Below are 19,411 nucleotides of genomic sequence, written 5' to 3' on the forward strand. Positions count from 1 at the left end.
TGCTAACAGCATTAGCGTTGTGTTTAAAATTACATGAAGACTATTTTTGGTTTTTAATTGATAACTTGACTTGTGTATTGTGAATTTTTGTCATTTTGGTCTTGTTTTGTTTAGATAAATATTTTCTATTTTTCTGAACCTGTCTTGTGTAATTTTGTAGTGTTTTCATTAAGTTACTGTGTGTGTTGGTACAAATACTTTACACCTAGCACTCTGAAGTTAAGCCTGCTGCCAAGCTACCAAGGGGGTGAGCAGAAGTTAGTTGAGGGTGATTCTCTTTTACCCTGACTAGAGTGAGGGTTCTTGCTTGGACAGAGGGTAACCTGACTGCCAATCAAAGACCCCATTTCTATCACACACAGAAATACCCCCTCAGTTAATAATAAGCTTGGTCAGAGCATTTTGAGAGCATGGGGCATTAAAACTGGTTGAACATACTACAGAACAATTAATCAAATGTAAAACTTTCTAATGCACTTGAAACTCGAAAAAATAAGACCAACATCTAAAATGGAAGTGGTTAAACACATGTCATCCATAGAAGAATGACATTTATCTCTCAGTTTGTAATATATGTGCTCAAATGTATGTGTGATTTGAAATTCATAGGCAGTATGATCTGTTAATTTACAAAAATAATTCTGGAGAGCATCTGAGTCACAATCAACAATGATTTCATGAATGCCATTGGAAAGCATTATCATAAAAAGTATAATGATGATTGGAAACAAACAAAAGTACTGAATGGCTTGAACTCTGATAAAGAGTTATGTGTGTATTTAAGTCCTTAAAAGAGAATCTGTTGAATGAAAATCATACACAGCAACACTCTCTCCTCACCAGAGGTGATTGTACAACTATGGCACAAGGATCCTTAAAGAGGTTTTTCAAGCGCCATCTGGCATGAATATCACCCCCCCCCCACCACCACCACCACCACCACCACTGAGGGTTAATTTGAGTGATCTTTGTATTTTGTTCTGAAGAATACATTTCACTTTAAATCTCTTTAGATGTAAACAAAATTGGTGAGCTACAAATCCTAAAGTCTTCGAGGCTTCAAGGAAATGAACCATGGTATGAAACTGAAAAGGGGCTGAGAAGCCAATAGTGATCAAGAAATGCATTGGTGTTTAATTGCACTTTAATGCACACATTTTCCACAATAAATGACCAAGATATACCTTTACGTCTGTTATGTGTTTCTGTAAAAAGCTACAGTCCTATTTTGGAATTGGTCATTCCAATGTGTGCACTGGCATGAAGCACACCATGATACTTACCACCATTGCTGACAATATATATAGAGAGAGAATACATAAAGGGGTACTGTGTACTGTGGATCTAAATTCCCACCAAGGTATTCTGGTGACATTGACAAACCATGAGGTTGAAGGCTAAGTGGTTCATAGATCTCTCCAAAACCTCTCAATGGCAATATAGGACCATATTAAACATGTTACTTGGCTAATTACATGATTTATTAATTGAGTTAATACTCTTTAGCAAGATTTGGGGGAGGTGGGTGTCATCCAATTAGTATTCATTGTTTACCTGAAAATGTAATTATGCCTGTCAATATTTTGAGAAATTAGTGTTTTTATTGGAGATAAAGCGTAAATATGCAAAATGTGTCTTGGATGCAAAGTGCATTGTAAGGAAATTAAAAACGTGCATTCTATAATGTGTTTTTGTAGTGCATTGGCAGAGTAGGTTTAATGAGACATAAAAAAAAGTGCAATTTGGGACTTTTTGCTGACTGCGTTCTGTGTTTACTATGTTTAATTTAAAAAACTGGGCAGGTTTAATTGGTGGATGCTTGCATCAAGAATGGATCTGCAAGGTTGATCTTGTATCTTGTCTGGTATGATAATTAATGGTCCAATTGTGTACCACTGTCTTTGTGAAAGCGTTTTTACTAGCACGGAACAAAATACAATCTGGTGTGATTTCCATCCATTCACTATTTTAGCTGCTTGGTGAAGCTAAATATCCTGCAAATGAATTCAGCACTATATGTACAGGTCTTTTTCTGACATTACAGATAGGACTAGTAAAAGCACCAAAGAGCATCATTTCTATATGAAGAAAGAAGGTACTGCTATGATGTCCTTGTAGTGCGCCATATTGTGTTATTGTGTTAGCATATATACTCAAGCGAGTTGACAATTAAAAGTTCTTGTGTGATGAATTACATATGCATTCAACTCGAAATTGTTGAACTCAGAATACGACTATTTTGATACTGTAATGGGCAAAAACCACAAACATTTGGAGAGGTGAACTCGAATCTGCTTGAGTTTCTAATCATATTAGTAACCCTCTAAAATTAGGAACTGGTGGCAACCTTCGATGCACTCACTGTTTTTGACATTTATAGGAGCCTAATAATCTGAAAGGCTTTGTTTCATTTGTATGAAATTGACATACGTTGTAAATACATTGGACATATTTTGTGACATGGTAATTTATCAGACAGGGCGTTTGTTAAATAATCAATCAATGTTTCAATCTATAGATAAATAAGCATCGAGTTTCAAAAAAGTGTTCCTGCCAATGTGTAAAAAACAGAATTCTGCCATCACCTTGTTTGTCCTCCATGCCTAAAGTTCTTTTGACCCCCAGCCAATGGAGGCTCCATCCTTGAGCAACCACTTGCTTTTTATAGCTTTGGCACAGCCAGATGATTGATACCAGTGCTAAATGTCTGCCAGTCACATCAAATTAATCTACCTTGTCTCGCAGCATTGCAGGACCGACAATTGCCCAGCCTGAGTCAAAAAACGACGTTTAATCTGTTTTCTATGGGCTACAGAGCAGACCCCACACAGAGATGATTCACACTGACAAAAACCAAAATTGCATCTTCGTGGTGAAATTGAAAATGGGTACAATGTGGGCAGGATTGAATGAAAAAAATACCTGATTTAGAGCTAGATATGTATGAAATACCTATCAAGCTGAAAGGCAGAAATGAGAGATTATGGGAAGATGGATGTCAGTGGGTCAAGTCGTAGGCCGAAATTATAAAAAGAGAATGTCACATCGGATCTGTGACTCAAAATAAGGATTATGATACTGAACGGTTTAGACGGAAGCTTTCAGAATGCAAAAGAGGCAGTTGTACATATTTGGAGACCATATAATTCAGAAGAAAGGCAAGCACGTCGGGGTGATATTTCACGCATGAGGAAAACACGCACACAACAAGAATCATAGTGATATCTATAAACTTCCCAGTACAATTTGCAAAAACTACTATGAAAGACAATTTTGTGCTACATCTTTTTCTATGATAGTTACTCTTCGGTACAGCGGTGTAGATATAGCCTTTGTGCAGAGAATAGTTGGAGAGTCACAAACATACACATATCAAACCTATAGTACTGCGAAGTGTAATCAAGCCTGTCACCATTCAAATTTCCTGGCTACAAAAACTCAGCAGGTACTACAGTGAATTAGACCTTAAACGAGTTCCTTGTTAATTAAAAATGTGCAAGGCATGCCAACATTCCTACAATTGTCTCTTGGCATGAAATGTTTAATTATCATCCATCAAAATATTTATCTTTGCCCAATCAGTTAATGTAGTATAATTGCACCAAAAATCTAAACTTGCAGTGCTCCTCGGATTATTTAGCACGCAATAGTTTGCACACAGTTCAGTAGTAGCAGGAAAGTATGCAGCTGACAGCATAATAAAGCTGCTGGTTAACTATTACAGTCTGCTTCAGCCATGTCATGGAAAATAATTTTAGTTTCAAGAAAGTAAATACTTTTATAATTGAATTCACTAGACAAATCTATACCAAAAAATAAGATCCTGAAATTCGTATAGTTTCTTTCCTGTTGTTAGAAGTACAAAGTGTGCTGTTACAGGTGCGAGGCTTTATCATGCCAGGTTATAATGCAGAACCATTTGCTGTTTGGATACATTCAGAAAGTCATGAGTTACTGCACACATGGTGTTTCATCATTACCGACCTAGTAAGGTTACTAATATTACATTGAATTTTCCGGTGCAATTTTGTTTTGCTGATTTTAGTCACACATAAACAATATGCGACCTAACTACTCTGTGTTATTTTTAAGTTTTTCCATACGTAAGAGCACTATCTTACCTGTCTGAGATATACCTCTTGTTTTATAACTTAAAGGTAAAGAAGCAACCATACGAGCCCTCATAGAGGCGTGTGAAAACAACAAGGTCTTATCTTCACACTAGGTGATACATTTGAAAGGTGTAAACTCTATCCTGAAACAGTCATAAATATTAGAAAGTCTGCAAAAGCGACTCTAATTCTAGTTTTACATGAAAGACCTTTTCTAAAGACCAGTAGTTGTCGTCTTCTGAATTTGGACGCACATAATTAATTTTGTGACTTTTTCATTAAGGTTAACATTGTACAGCACAATGTATGACATATATCTGTTACAGGTCTCTGTCTGCTATAGAGTGTTTCAATATTTTAGTTGCAGCTAAGCAAGAGTACCCAACTTTGTTAGAAGAAATTTGCTACGCTCAAATGTCATTAACTATACCATTTGGTGAAAGGGTAGTAGTTGAACAGACATAGCAAAAATGTAGCTCTCTTTAAAATAGTACTTGTGCTGCTGATTTCTGAACTGAGTATCTCGCAACCTGAGTTCACTGACCCTGTGCTGTTAAAAGCTGTAATGGTCTGTATCAAAGAAGTCTGTGAACATAGCCTGCTTTTTGTTTACCACACAAGCTAACCAAAGAGACACTTTTTCAAAAAACCACACGTAGTTGTTGTTTTACAGACATGTGTCAAGATCCCTATCATACAAGATGTGTGGCTGAAGAATATTACCTGTGCACACCACTCAGATTCATAAAAACCTGGCAAATACATAAAGTCCTTGTTTGTTTCAATTGTGTGACACATTCCATATGTTGAAGTCCTTCGTGCTTATCTCACAGTTATTTCAACTGACTTATTTGTCTGTAGGTTTGATTCTTTTTTTCCTCATATGCCCTGCCAACACAAACCATACCTGCACGCTCTATCACATTTGGTGAGACTGTACATTCAACTTGTACTGTGGCCAAAAGAGCTTGTGCATGCTTCACCTCAGTGAAAAAGACAAATCCTTCGATCCATCATCCACATTTAGTCCCCAGATGTTTGAAGCAAGGATTGCATTCATAGATTTGATGCTGACTAATTAAATAGGCCTATCAATCAAAGTCTACATTTCTAAGCAACGTTTATTACCATGTGCAAAAAACTAGAGTGTGTTCTCAGTGTGTGATGTAACTACCACTTTGGACTCCCAAACATAGACGACGTAAGCTTTGCATCATTGATCTAGTTTCATTAATTATCTGGTGTGGTGTGCATATGGCATGTGTGTACACTTAGGTCACTGTTTCGCTGTACTAAAGTTGTTCTGACAGTGGTTGATAGGTTGTTTGGCAGTATTGTTTTGGAGCAGTGTGTCATGAGCATTTCTGAAAATGAAATACAAGAAAAATACATTAAGAGCACATACTTTTCATGCATATTCATAGAACTGCATGTCGGCTCTTTCTTAAATGATGTGGTGGCCCTGAAAAAAGAGAAACAGTTACAAATAAAAAGGTCATCTAGTTCCTAATGAGAGTCAGCTTTGTTGAGTGGTAGCTCAGCAGCACTCATAACAGGGTTGCTTCCACGTGCAGAGAATAAGAATGCAGCCATTTCAGACAACATGACACCAGGTCTATTCCAACCGAACCACAGTAACCTCTGCTTAATATCCCTTTACAGGGAAGCTGATATCAATACGGTACAAAGCGGTAAGGAGTGGAGGTTTTTGCTGGTTTTACTATTGTCTGCACGCATCTGGTAAATAGTTTGGATGTCCATGTCTCTACCTGTGTGCATGAGCTTTACTTTACCTTGTGGCATAGCTGGGTTACATTGTGCCTAACGTGATAAGAATTCTGTCTGTAGATATGTAGACCATACAAGTTCCAGATTGAATCTAAAAAGAAAATTCTACATTGATGTGATGTCTTACAAATCAGAATATTTTCCTTATCTATCACCAGTTTCCTCTATAGGGCGTCAAAAGCTATGGTGTAACACCTCTTTTTTAAATTACTGCCTTCCTGGGAGCCTGTTGTATTTTCTGCAAGTGCAACTGCTCCAAGGACTGTTTTCTTACAATGATCTATCTTGGTTCTGTATTGAGCAGATATATCAACAACCTACTGGTACCTGCAAAACCACCAAATATTGGATCCAGAAAGCAGGAAAAATTGTTTTCAATTTAAAAAAAGTATATTTGTATAGGTTTGTTTTTCCCTTTGGTAAAGTTTTCATGTCTATGTTTTTAATTCTGTGTACATATATGGGAATTCAAACAGTGTCTGCAATGTGAAGATACTGTATTGGCAAAGATGTGCTACAAACAATGTAATGGTAAATATATACTACTATTGGAGCACTAGGGCTTATTTTTTGTGTCTTCATTCTTAAATCTTAATATTAGAAATATTGAAACATCTCCTACTGTTTAGTAATCATTCGGTAAGAACTGAAAAAAACTAAAGTCCAAAATGGACATTTGTCAAAAGTCCCAGACGAGCCCCACATTTATAAAACATAGGTAATGCATTTGTCTGGACCCTTCCCTTTGGAGCGTGTGACCTGTGAGCAGAGAGTGTGGGTTTTCGCCATGCTGAACATCTTTTCTGTGATAATCTCTGTCTGAAAACATAAAACAAAAGCTCATAACTAAGAGGGATTCCTATCAACCAATGAAAATGTGTGCTTCATCCATGTTCATTGTTTTGTCCATGCATTCTAAAGTCAGACAACAGTAACTGAAAACACACAACTATTAAGATGGTTTCTAATTACTCTTTGGAAGTGTCTGGTCAGAGGACACAAGGGCTTAAAAGACCGCCAAAGCTGTAAAAAGAAAGGCCTCAGTGGTGAGTCGAAACGGGTCAGATCCACTTGGCCAATTACATTTTTTGCACAATATTAACTCCTTGATCAGCTTGACTTTGCTGTGAAATTACAGGTGTACCCTGAGGTAAAAGTTAGGTTAAAGTTTGCTAAAGTAGGTTAAAATGAGTTAGGTTATGTATAGAAAATCTAGAGTTACTTACCTGTCTATAGTTTATTTTGATGCTTTGTCCTTCATATTGTGTCCCATCGATATTCTGGTGTCGATATTCAGGGTACACACCTGATCACAAGTTCAGCTCACACTTTTCATTTGCACGAACTATAAAAAAGGTGAGAGCGCATATAATTCCTTCCCAAGTATTAGACATGAATGATGCTTTATTATATTTAGAATGAAAAATATGTACTATCCCTTTAAACCAAGCACAGTCAAAACATCTTACAAAAACAAATTAAAGTTTTTTTAAATTAATCGTTCACATTTCTATCTTTTGTAGGAATACCAGATTGATATTTTTTTCGCTCAGACCTGGACTGATAGCCGCCTTAGATTCAACAGCACCATGAAAATATTAACTCTCAACAGCAATATGGTGGGACTGATTTGGATACCAGACACAATTTTCCGGAACTCTAAAACTGCCGAAGCTCATTGGATTACAACACCCAATCAGCTGCTAAGAATATGGAACGATGGAAAAATACTGTACACGTTAAGGTAAGGGGTGGTTCTGCATGATCTCAAGTTAAATATTCTTTAGGCATAACAGCATTTTCCAACTTTCAAAAAGAGCTACCGCTTCTGCTACCACTGTTACTACTCCTGCCCAAACTAATACTGCCATTTGATAACCCTGTCCCCTTGCCAATTTCATTTTTATAGCAGGCTGGTTTTACACTTATGTCTCACTTTGCACAAACAAACACAATAAAAAGAAGCAGATTCTACTATCTACAAATATAGTCCAAAGGGACATTTATTTTGGAAGTGCGATTTACGCAATAGATTTTAGATAACAAAACAGAATTGTGTGCTGACACCTGCATCCCCTGTTGAAATGGCAAGGTGGCCTGCGGGCACATTCCAGCGGGCAGAGGATCTACTTGCAGTAATGGGGAAATTGACAGCCAAAAGGACAATTAAGAGAATCATTTAACCAGACCAGCTGCTGAGGTTTGTTTGTGGAAAACACAATGCGAAGGTGAATGTTCCAAGTAAAATTGTTTTCCAAAATTGTTCACAAATGTGATTTCAAATGAATGTTAGATCTTAGCTTACCAATTGTTTTCTGACATTTAAATAGCAAAAGTTGTGTTATTTAATGTTACCTTCAAGATTGAGTTGCACCCCGTGAGTAATTTGCAAACAAAATAAGTGCCCAAGATATTGCAGAGAAGGCCACTGTTGTTTGCGCTATCCTCATCCACTGACCTTGGCCACGCTGCAGTTGTTGGTACCAATTCTACCTGCTAATCATCACACTCCTACAAATTTGAGAATTTGGACTATTCCAAGTCATTAATAGCTCTACGAATATCCTGGGCACGCTGGTGTTTTTTTTACTTTCAATGTATATTGATTGATTTGTTAAGCATGGTATTGATGGGATATGTTTAAAAATAATAATACAGAGCGCCATTATGTGAAGGAATATTGCAAAAATGTGCTGGTGTTAAGAAATACGCAGCAGTGCCGAGGCCCGGCAAGTATTAGAGCAAATTATGCACCGGTTGTACCCACCAATTCAGTAAAATTACCTTAATTTGTTAAGGGGTTTATTTGTAATCATTCTATTATTTCAAGTTCTACTCTTTTTAGTCCTAGTAAATACTCATCAAGAGGAACTCTCAATATGAGCTTGCCACCAACATGGCAAATTAAAACAGTCGCAATAGATTAATTGAAGGACCTTTCTCAGAACACTGCTTATAAATGTGCCCTTCCTGTTCTGGCGATATGTTCAGAGAATGATGTTCCCCTATAGCCTCCATGCATAAAGATGTCTTTAGTTGGGGAAGATTTTACTTGAAGAGCATTTTATGTTTATATCAATCTTGTCTAGGTCTCTGTTTTTGGGTGTGTATTTGTATTCTTTTTATGTGCTCCTGTTTTATTGCACTTTTATATAGTGCAGATGGGACCCAAAGGTACTGAAGCACTTGTTAGAAATTGAGTTTCTAGTTGGCAGAGGCATACAGCCTATACAAGCAGGGACCACAATCCTAGTCACGGTAAGTCAGATACACATCATAAATTAACCTCTGCTGATCCTCAGGTAGCCCGGTGATGATGGTTCGAAGTCCTTTGTGTCCTTGAGACTTCAGAAGAACAGGAGGCAAGCCAGCAAGCCATTGGAGTCACTCTGGGTTCAAGTGAGATTGGTCCAGTCTTTCCTCAGAAGGGCAGAGGGCAGCATGACTGCCCAGAAGAAAAGCAGTTCTTCCAGAGCAGCAGTCAAGAGAGGCAGCCATGATAGCAACACAGCAGTCCTTCTTCCTGGTAGAGTTCTTCACAGGTCCAGTAGGGTCCCCAAGTGGTGGTGTCTGAAGCCTAGTACTTATACCCAGTTGTGCCCTTTGAAGCGGGGGAAACTACAAAGAAAGGCCTTTGAAGTACACAGGGTCCATGCCCTTCCTGTCCTGGCTCCAGACTCACTACAGGGGGGTATGCAACCCTTTGTGTGGAGCCAGGCACAGTCCATTTAGGTATAGGTGTCAGCTCCTCCCTCCTATCTTCCTATCTAAGAGTCCAGCTGTCACCCACCCAGACGTTTAGAGACAGGCAGCAGGGACAGAATGTTAAAGTAAGAAAATGGCCACCTTCTAATATAAAATGAGACTTCGCCATAAATTGGGATTTTAAATTGTGATTCCAGAGACATGAAACCTGGGGGTCCCATCTCTTCCCAAATTGAAATTTCACTTAAATAATTTAATACAGCAATTCCAAAGTTATAATATGGAAGAGTTAGGCCTTGCAGTAGTAAAACAAACGTAAATGTTTTTCACTCCTAGCACATGTAAACCTTAAAAGTGCATTTCCTATTATTTAAATACATAGCACCCTGCCCTTTGGCAGTCTAGGGCCTACCTTAGAAGTGGCTTATAATTATTAAAAAGGAAGGTTTGTTCCTGGCAAGGGGGTTAACTTGTCAGATTGACATGGCAGTTAAAAACTGCACACATAGGCTCTGCAATGGCAGGCTGGGGTCATGTTTAAAAGGCTACTGAAGTGGGTGGCACAATCAATGCTGCAGGTCACCAGTAGCATACAATTCACAGGCCCTGGGCACAGGTAGTCCACTTTACTAGGGAATTATAAGTAAAACAAATATGCCAATTGTGGAAAAGTAAGTGTTACCCTGGAAGGGAAAAATGTTTGGGGATTGTTAGAAATAGAAATGGGGTCTTTGGTTGGCAGTCAGGTTACCCCCTGTCCAAACAAGGACCCTCACTCCAGTCTGGGTAAAAGAGTATCACCCTCGGCTAACCCCTGCTTACCCCCTTGGTAGCTTGGCACGAGCAGTAGGCTTAACTGTAGAGTGCTAGGTGTAAAGTATTTGTACCAACACACACAGTAACTTAATGAAAACACCACAAAATGACACAAGTTTAGAAAAATAGAAAATATTTATCTAAACAAAACAAGACCAAAACGACAAAAATCCACAATACACAAGTCCAGTTATCAGTTAAAAACCAATAAGAGTCTTCATGTAATTTTAAACACAACACTAATGCTGTTAGCGTGAAAATGTATCTGGGTGCATCAAAAATAACCCCGCACGGGCGAGTGTGCGTCAAAAAGGGCTTGCGATGCATCAATATCACTCACGAGTGAGACCGTGCATTGTTTCTCCTCCAGTTGAGTCAGCGTGCGTTGTTTCTTCTCTCTGCAAGAGAGCGATGCCTCGATTCGAACCACACCCTGGGGTCTGGGCAGGCCTTGTGTCGTTTTTACATGTCCAGTGATGCTTGCGTCGGAAATTCTGTTGCACGATGATCCGAAAACCACGCAGTGCGGGTTTGCGATCTCACCAGCCTCCGTCAGCCATGCTGTGCATCTTTTCTCCAGCTGCAGGCGTCGATCTTCCGGTCGTGTTGCAGTCAAGCATCGATTTTCAGCTGCGAAGTCGGTGGCACGTCGATTTTTTTGCCGCAGATCAGAGTCACATCGATCTTTTCACCTCACAGTAGTCAGTGCATAGATTTCTCACTCTTGGGCTGCCAGCTTCTCCTTTCAAGGTCCCAAGAACTGCATGGGCACCACTTGGCAGAGTAGGAGTCTCAGCAGAGGCTCCAGGTGCTGGCAGAGAGAAGTCTTTTCAGTCCCTGAGACTTCAAACAACAGGTGGCAAGCTCTAAATCAAGCCCTTGAAGGGTTCTTCACAAGAAGGAAGGCAACACAAAGTCCAGTCTTTTTCCTCTAGCACAGGCAGAAGCAGCAACTGCAGGATAGCTCCACAAAGCACAGGCAGGGCAGCTCTTCTTCCTCAGCTCTTCAGCTCTTCTCTAGGCAGTGGATCCTCTGGTTTCCAGAAATGTTTTAAAGTCTGTGGTTTTGGGTGCCCTTCTTATACCCATTTTGCCCTTTGAATAGTCCTACTTCAAAGGAAAGTCTCTCTTGTTTGTGAAATCCTGCCTTGCCCAGGCCAGGCCCCAGACACACACCAGGGGGTTGGAGACAACATTGTGTGAGGGCAGGTACAGCCCTTTCAGGTGTATGTGACCACTCCTCCCCTCCCTCCTAGCACAGTTGGCACATCAGGAAATGCAGACTACACCCCAGCTCCCTCTGCGTCACAGTCTAGAGAGAGGTGCAACCACCCCAACTGTCAAACTGACCCAGACGGGGAAATCCATAAACAGGCAGAGTCGCAGAAATGATTTAAGCAAGAAAATCCTCACTTTCTAAATGTGCCATTTTCAAACACACAATCTTAAAATCAATTTTACTAAAAGATGTATTTTTAAATTGTGAGCTCAGAGACCCCAAACTCCACATGTCTATCCGCACCTAAAGAGAATCTACACTTTAATCATATTTAAAGGTAGCCCCCATGTTAACCTATGAGAGGGACAGGCCTTGAAACAGTGAAAAATGAATTTAGCAGTATTTCACTATATGTCCTACCTTAACCAAACACTGCACCCTGCCCTCGGGGCTACCTAGGGCCTACCTTAGGGGTGCCTTACATGTAAGAAAAGGGAAGGTTTGGGCCTAGCAAGTGGGTACACTTGCCAAGTCGAATTTACAGCTTAAAACTGAACATACAGACACTGCAGTGGCAGGTCTGAGCCATGTTTACATAGCTACTAATGTGGGTGGCACAACCAGTGCTGTAGGTAAAGTCCATAGGGTTCCCAATCAGTTTTTATAGATATCATCATGCTTGTGGAAACTATTCCTTCACACTCCTTGATTTCCCCTTAATAGAAGATTCTCTCACCCACTGACCTCGTTGGAGAAAAACGATATGAGGCCACTATCGCTTCCTGTTAAGAAATAAACTGGAAGTGTAACCCCCCTGAAAATCTCGTTCTCTCTTCAGCACATACGCATTTTTACCATTTACAACCTAATATGCTAAATGTGGCCAGTAGTGCATGTAGTTCAAAAGATAAATTAGTTTTAATTTGCAAAACCATGGCTCGCATTTAGAAGGTTGGCCTGAGCATCTGGGCAAGCATCAAAGTATCTGCATTTCTGTGTTTTTCTTAACAAATCGGCTATAAAAATAATAGATTTTAAAAATACGAGACAAAGAACAAACATGATGTCTAAAAGACAATGTTTCAAACATTATGGAAACATTATTATATTAATAATTACAAATATATTCGAAGGGACTCCTTCAAGTTACCAATACCACAGCAGGGTCAGATTGTGGTATTACATAGGCCAGGCACCGCAGCAAGGTCAGATGGTCTAGCTTAAAACAAGAATGACATGATTGTACAGTAAGATTACTATGTTAACTTCAGATGATGTTCCATCTCAGATGTTGCTGAAAATTCACATTTTTAGCTGCCACTTAATGAATGCTCAGCTGTACCCACTAGTGTTTTAAAGACTAGTGTGGCTATAAAGAAGTCCTAACATTAACACAAGGGAGTTCTTCACGTTTGTGCAGTCGCTATATTTTTTTAGCTTAAGAAAATGTGGCTAAATGTTGCTCTAAGGGAAACGCAGTCCCTAAACACAGGGTGCATGGTTAATGTTCCACAGGGCTCAAAACTGCAATCACCAACCATTGTCTTCAGCTGATGAGGCAAACTAATTCAGACACTTTTGGGCTTGAAGGTATTGTTTTTATTCTTACCCCCGTCCTTCATATTTAAGAACCTTTGATGTTTGTGTCCCACCAGGTTATTCTTTCATAATCCTCAGAAAATTATGGGCGTCAAGAGACGAGACAATCATGACAGTTTAGAAAAATACACTCTGTCCATAACTTTCATGATTGTCTCGTCTCCCCCAAATATCACAGATTATTCCTCCCAGAATACTTAAAGCTATAAGAGAAAATGTCATCGTTATACAACCTTTCTCGATCAGATGTAGTACTCATGATCCAAGCAAGAAATCATTCTCGTTTTCAATGTCAGTTAAAGATAAAAAAACACAGAAATCGAAAATCCAAACATTTTAAAAATAAATTGCTGTGAACTCTAATCCCTGCTGAGCACTAACGTCAGAAACATTAACAGGGTTTGGATTTAGGATTTGGTAGATTGTTTTGGTCCATGGAGCAACCTCATACAACGCATATGTGTGTAATGAGTCTAATAAACCAATACCATAAGGAATACATATAAAATGTTATTTAGGCATACACATAAAAAAGAAGAAAATCGGATAGGGATTCAAAAGTTAATGAAATATAACAATTTGTAAATCATGTTTCAATTAAAGAAAGTTGCCTTTCAAAATCAATGGAAAAACAAATTCACTGGTAAAGGTGACCAATGGTTTCTATATGGAGCTGCTTCAAAGTCAGACACCCTTGGCTTGACATCCTGCTGGCATTTCCTTTAAGTTTCTCAAAAAGTGCAAGCACTCTAAAGTATGTCTGAGGATTGTATTGGGATCCAGATTCAAACGGTTATTTTCTGAGCTAGTAGAAATACATTGTATGAAACGTTCTCATTTCTTTGATCTTCTTGAAGTCTTCATCAAAATCAAGGTTGTGCATTTTGAAACCCCTTATAAAATGGACCTTGCAGCATAAGCAGCATGCAAATCACAAAGTCATCAGATTTATACCAGGTGGCAACTAACCCAAAAACCTTTTCAGGTGCCATTATCTGTGAGCTATATGATACTTTATTGACTGATAGTCCCTCATCTTGTTCAGTTACATTGTCACGCATTAATATAATGTTTTCGCACTCAAAAGTTAACCCTTCAGGCTTTAAAAGGCTTCTCCGAATTAAAAAATGGCCTACAGTCTATAACAGTAGCATTTTAACAACAATTGATAAAACAAGCCTATTGTCTTTAGCATATTAATTAAATAAATCACGTGATGAGCTAGAACTCAAGCAGAAATAAAACATAACCACACCAGAAACAATAAGGGGCATATTTATACTCCGTTTGCACCGAATTTGCGTAGTTTTTTTCGACGCAAATTCGACGCAAAACTAACTCCATATTTATACTTTGGCGTTAGACGCGTCTAGCGCCAAAGTTCATGGAGTTAGCGTCATTTTTTGCTTGAACACCTTCCTTGCGTTAATGATATGCAAGGTAGGCGTTCCCGTCTTAAAAAATGACTCCGATGCATATGCGTCATATTTATACTCCCGGGCAAAAATGACGCCCGGGAGTGGGCGGGTCTAAAAAACCTGCATTAGTGCCGGATTTTAGCGCCTGGGTCAGGGCAGGCGTTAAGGGACCTGTGGGCTCAGAATGAGCCCAGAGGTGCCCTCCCCTGCCCCCAGGGACACCCCCTGCCACCCTTGCCCACCCCAGGAGGACACCCAAGGATGGAGGGACCCACCCCAGGGACATTAAGGTAAGTTCAGGTAAGTATTTTTTTAAATTTTTTTTTGTGGCATAAGGGGGCCTGATTTGTGCCCCCCTACATGCCACTATGCCCAATGACCATGCCCAGGGGACAGAAGTCCCCTGGGCATGGCCATTGGGCAAGGGGGCATGACTCCTGTCTTTGCTAAGACAGGAGTCATTTCAATGGGGGTTGGGCGTCGTAAAAAAATGGCGCAAATCGGGTTGAGGCGATTTTTTTGCCTCAGCCTGACTTGCACCATTTGTGGACGCCCATACGCCATTTTCCCCCTACGCCGGCGCTGCCTGGTGTACGTCGTTTTTTTTAACGCACACCAGACAGCGCCGGCGGCTAACGCCGGCTAACGTCATTGAATAAATACGGCGCCCGCATGGCGCTTCAGAATGGCGTTAGCCGGCGCTAATTTTTTTGGCGCAAAACTGCGTTAGCGCAGTTTTGCGTCAAAAAGTATAAATATGGCCCTAAGTATCCATGTAAAGGAATGCACATTTAATGTGGTTAGAGATAAAACATAAAATCATTAAATATTTGCACATGTCCTCTACCTTATGAGAGGGCCAAACCATTTAGCCAGAATCGCTATTTATTTTTAGGACATTGCATGGCAACCAGAGCAGAGGATATCTGAAAAGCACACTAGTAGCCTTTGATCAGGACACATTTTTTTTCTAGCTCCTTTACTTCTTCAAAATCGCTGCTCAGGAGGGCTCATGTTGTACCTGCAGGTGATTTACTTTTTTTTTTCTCACCATAGATGCTTTAACACTTGCAATGAGGATGTTCCTGCTCTTCGTGAGCACTGTACACTCTCTGTCTTCATGTAGTGACTCCTGTCAGTTGAGGCTGTGTGGCAAGACAAGCTTTTTTCCCACCAACCCACCAAGGCAGAAAATAACCACACAGTGAGATTATCAAGGTGCATGGTCCTTCTGTGTCTCCTCCCACTTGATAATCTCATCTGTGCTGAGCAGTGGTTTGGCTGCTCCCACTCTCTGGCTGCCCCCTCTCTTTTTCTTTGGAAATGGGGTTCATGACAAGTGGCAGCGAATTCATTGAGTGTCCTGGGCGGACCCTCACATTGGTCATGTGGAGTGGCCTGTGGCATGGAAACTATGTACCCTCTTTGAAGGCTAAGAATTTCTGACTGCATGAGATGGATCTGCTGCAACATTCCAATATTTGCCTTTCCGTTTCTCTCTGCCTGTTTTAGATCCAAACCATACTCACATTGCAGGCTGCATTTATGATTGTCCAGTCCACACTGAGCCATTTTGAGAAATTTGACACTTGTAGGCTACATTTAGGCAAATTTAGGCTTGGTGTTGGTAAAATGGTCCTGTAGGTTTACGATCATTAAATTTATAATTGCAAGCTGTACCTATAACTCTTCTACTCTGAGTTTAAGAAGAAAGCTAGATAAAGTTTACCTACCAGAGACTTTTATCAACCAGGAACATCAACCAGTTTATCAACCAGGAATGTGTTGTCACTCTTTAGTGCTGCCATGGTATTGACATGGTGACGCAACCTTTAATAATCTTATGTATAATCTGCTGTGGTGGTCTATAAGATTCTATTAGAAAACTGGAATATTGGAAGCTGCACCTAAAGGCAGAGGGCGCGTAACACTGTTATAGTCCATGGGGCATATTTATACTTGTTTTGCGCCGAATTTGCATCATTTTCTTTACGCAAATTCAGTGCAAAACTAACTCCATATTTATACTTTGGCGCTAGACCCGCCTGCTGCCAAATTTATGGAGTTAAAGTCATTTTTTGGATGTGGAAACCTAGTTGCATCAATGAGATACAAAGTAGGTCTTCCCGTGCAAAAAATGACTCTATGGCCTTAGGGCCATATTTATCCCCCCATGCTAAAAACGCACACAGGAGGGGTCAAAAAATGGAGCAAAGCTTGCTTTGCACTTTTTTTTAACGCCTGGGTCAGGGCAGGGCTTAGGGGGCGTGTGGGCCTTTTGCCATGGTTGAATACCATGGAATAAGCCCACAGGTGCCCTCTGCAGGCCCCAGGGACACCCCCACCCACACCAGAGGGACAGCAGAGGATGGGGGACCCTATCCCAGGTAAGTATAGGTACGTTTTTTTTTTAAAGTGCAATTGAGGGCCCTGAAATGGGCCCTCCTACATGGCACTGGGTGCAATGGTCATGCCCAGGGGACCCTGTTCCCCTGTGCTGGCCATTGGCCATTGGGGTGGTGCGCATGACTCCTGTCTTTTCTAAGACAGGAGTCATGTGGTATGAATGGTTTTGAGTCTGAAAATGACTCTAGGCAGGTTATAGTATTTTTTTTTACTCTAACCTGCCTAACGTAATTTTTTGATGCAAAATCCCCTTCTTCCATACTGCCAGCCCCACCCGACTAACGTAATTTCTTTTTAAAGCTAGCCTACCCTTTGCCCCGGCTTGCACCATTCCTTAAATATGATGCCCAGCTGGTGCACAGAAATGGTACAAGCCGGTGCTAAACTTTCTCATGCAAAACTGTGTTAGTGCAGTTTTGTACCAAAATGTATAAATCAGGGCTCATATGCACCACCATTCTAATGCTTGTTTTTTTGTTTCTTTTTGTTAAATTTAGAACATTCTACTAACTGTGGGTGTAATGTTCCAATAGCTGCCTAACTCTCACTAGGGAAACACACAAATGATACAATGCATTATAAACAGTTTTGGAACCACCCAACATATGCATAAATGGTCGAGCTGGGTGAAAGGTACCAATACATTTAAAATTCACAAAGTGTAAGTTGGAGAGAGACGATCATTGTTAATATTTTTTATGGTAAAAATAGAAATTACACAAAATAGATGTTAAATTATAGAAACGCATAGCCCAAAGGAAGCAAGGCTGATATGACTCTCAAAGAGGGTCATCGAAATAGCTCTATGCTTACTTATAATAATAGCTTGTTTTATATATTGATTCTGTCATTTCCAAGTCTTGTAAACATCATTTGCTTTTAAACTCAATATACTGATATTCAATTTACTGCTCTCAGAAAAATAGAAGACTGACTTTTTTCGGGAACTCGGTCTAATAACCTGGCTATCACTGTAGTGGCCCACAGCAAACATATAGCTCACAGAGTTACCTTACCAGCTGTTAGCCTTGCATGAATACTGTCTTTATTCATGGAATGGACATAAGGTACATGTGCAGATTAGTTGATATGAAAATGGTTAGAAAACTGTAAAATACTAAAATGTTTAATTATAAGTTATCCAATGGATTACCAAACCTTTACTTTTTTAGCAGGCCTTTCAGACACACTGCGAAAGCCACTTAAATGGATTCACTGATAAGTCAGAGAATTTTAAATTTCAGATGGAGCTTAAATGTGAGTCAATATTGAAAATGGAGGGCATGAACAATATGCTGACATTTCCAAGGCCAAGTACAAAGCTTATTGCAAAATTTAGGGTGAATTGTAAATAATAAAATCATATTTGGCTTTTCTATTATAGAACATCTGAAAATGCATAGTGATTATTACTCAGAGTTTAGTATTATTATTCATAAAAGTTATGATTTGCCTGCATAAATAAGCTGTGGTTCAAAGAACCGACCCTCAGTAGGTATGGGCAAGCGTTTGCTGCTGGTAGACCTGGCATCCTTGGTGTGGTTTCCCTGACTTTTTGCTTTCTGACCTCCTGTTTTTCTGACTTCATGTTTTCTGGCTTTTGGACTCTGGGCACTTGCTGAAGAGTGATAAGGTGCATATGCTCTTTTCCTAAAACATGGTAACATTGGCTTATCCACAATTGGCATATTTAATTTACTAATAAATAAAATGCATTACATGTGTCAAGGGCATGGAAATTAAATGCACCTGGTTAGCCTGCAGTACTCATGGTGCCACCCACTTCAGTAACCCCATTCAGCATGACTCAGGCCTGCCACTGCATAGCCTGTGTGTGCTGTTTTAAACTGCCATGTTGACCCGGCAATTTGATCTTCTTGCCAAGCCTAAACCTTCTATTTTAATGCATATAAGTAACCCCTAAGGTAGGCCCTGAACAGTCTCAAGGGCAGGGTACAGTGTATTTAAAAAAACTGACATGTATTTGTTTATGTTTTACATGTCCAGGTAGTGAAAAACTCCTAAATTAATTTTTCACTACTGCAAGGCCTATTTCTTCGATAGGTTAACATTGGGATTACCTTATTACATTTTATGTGTGTAATTTCCAATTGAAAGAGATGGGGCTGCCAAGTTTGGTGTCTCTGGAATCACAATTTAAATCACAACTTATGGTGACCTTGGATTTTACATTGTAATTCTGAAATAACAATTTTTGAAAGTTGTCATTTTCTTACTACTGCCTGTTTCTGAATCCACATCTGGGTTGGCAAAAGCTGGACTTTATGCATTTTCTCCGGACAACCAAACATAAAGGGAGCTTAGGTGTGATTGATGGAAAATCAACC

General features: G+C 39.8%; 1 protein-coding gene across 1 annotated transcript in view; it reads left to right on the top strand.

Moving 5' to 3' along the window:
- Nucleotides 1-7,428: 7,428 nt before the first annotated feature.
- The window catches only part of LOC138249990 (gamma-aminobutyric acid receptor subunit gamma-3), a 1,617,745-nt gene continuing 1,605,762 nt past the window's right edge, over nt 7,429-19,411 (top strand). Inside the window, exon 1 of the mRNA XM_069204280.1 lies at nt 7,429-7,644. Within this exon, the coding sequence (XP_069060381.1) occupies nt 7,490-7,644 (155 nt within the window). The 5' untranslated portion in view covers nt 7,429-7,489. The remainder of the gene's footprint in view (nt 7,645-19,411) is intronic.

This window comes from Pleurodeles waltl, chromosome 8, assembly GCF_031143425.1.
Source record: "Pleurodeles waltl isolate 20211129_DDA chromosome 8, aPleWal1.hap1.20221129, whole genome shotgun sequence".
NCBI classification, from domain to species: domain Eukaryota; kingdom Metazoa; phylum Chordata; class Amphibia; order Caudata; family Salamandridae; genus Pleurodeles; species Pleurodeles waltl.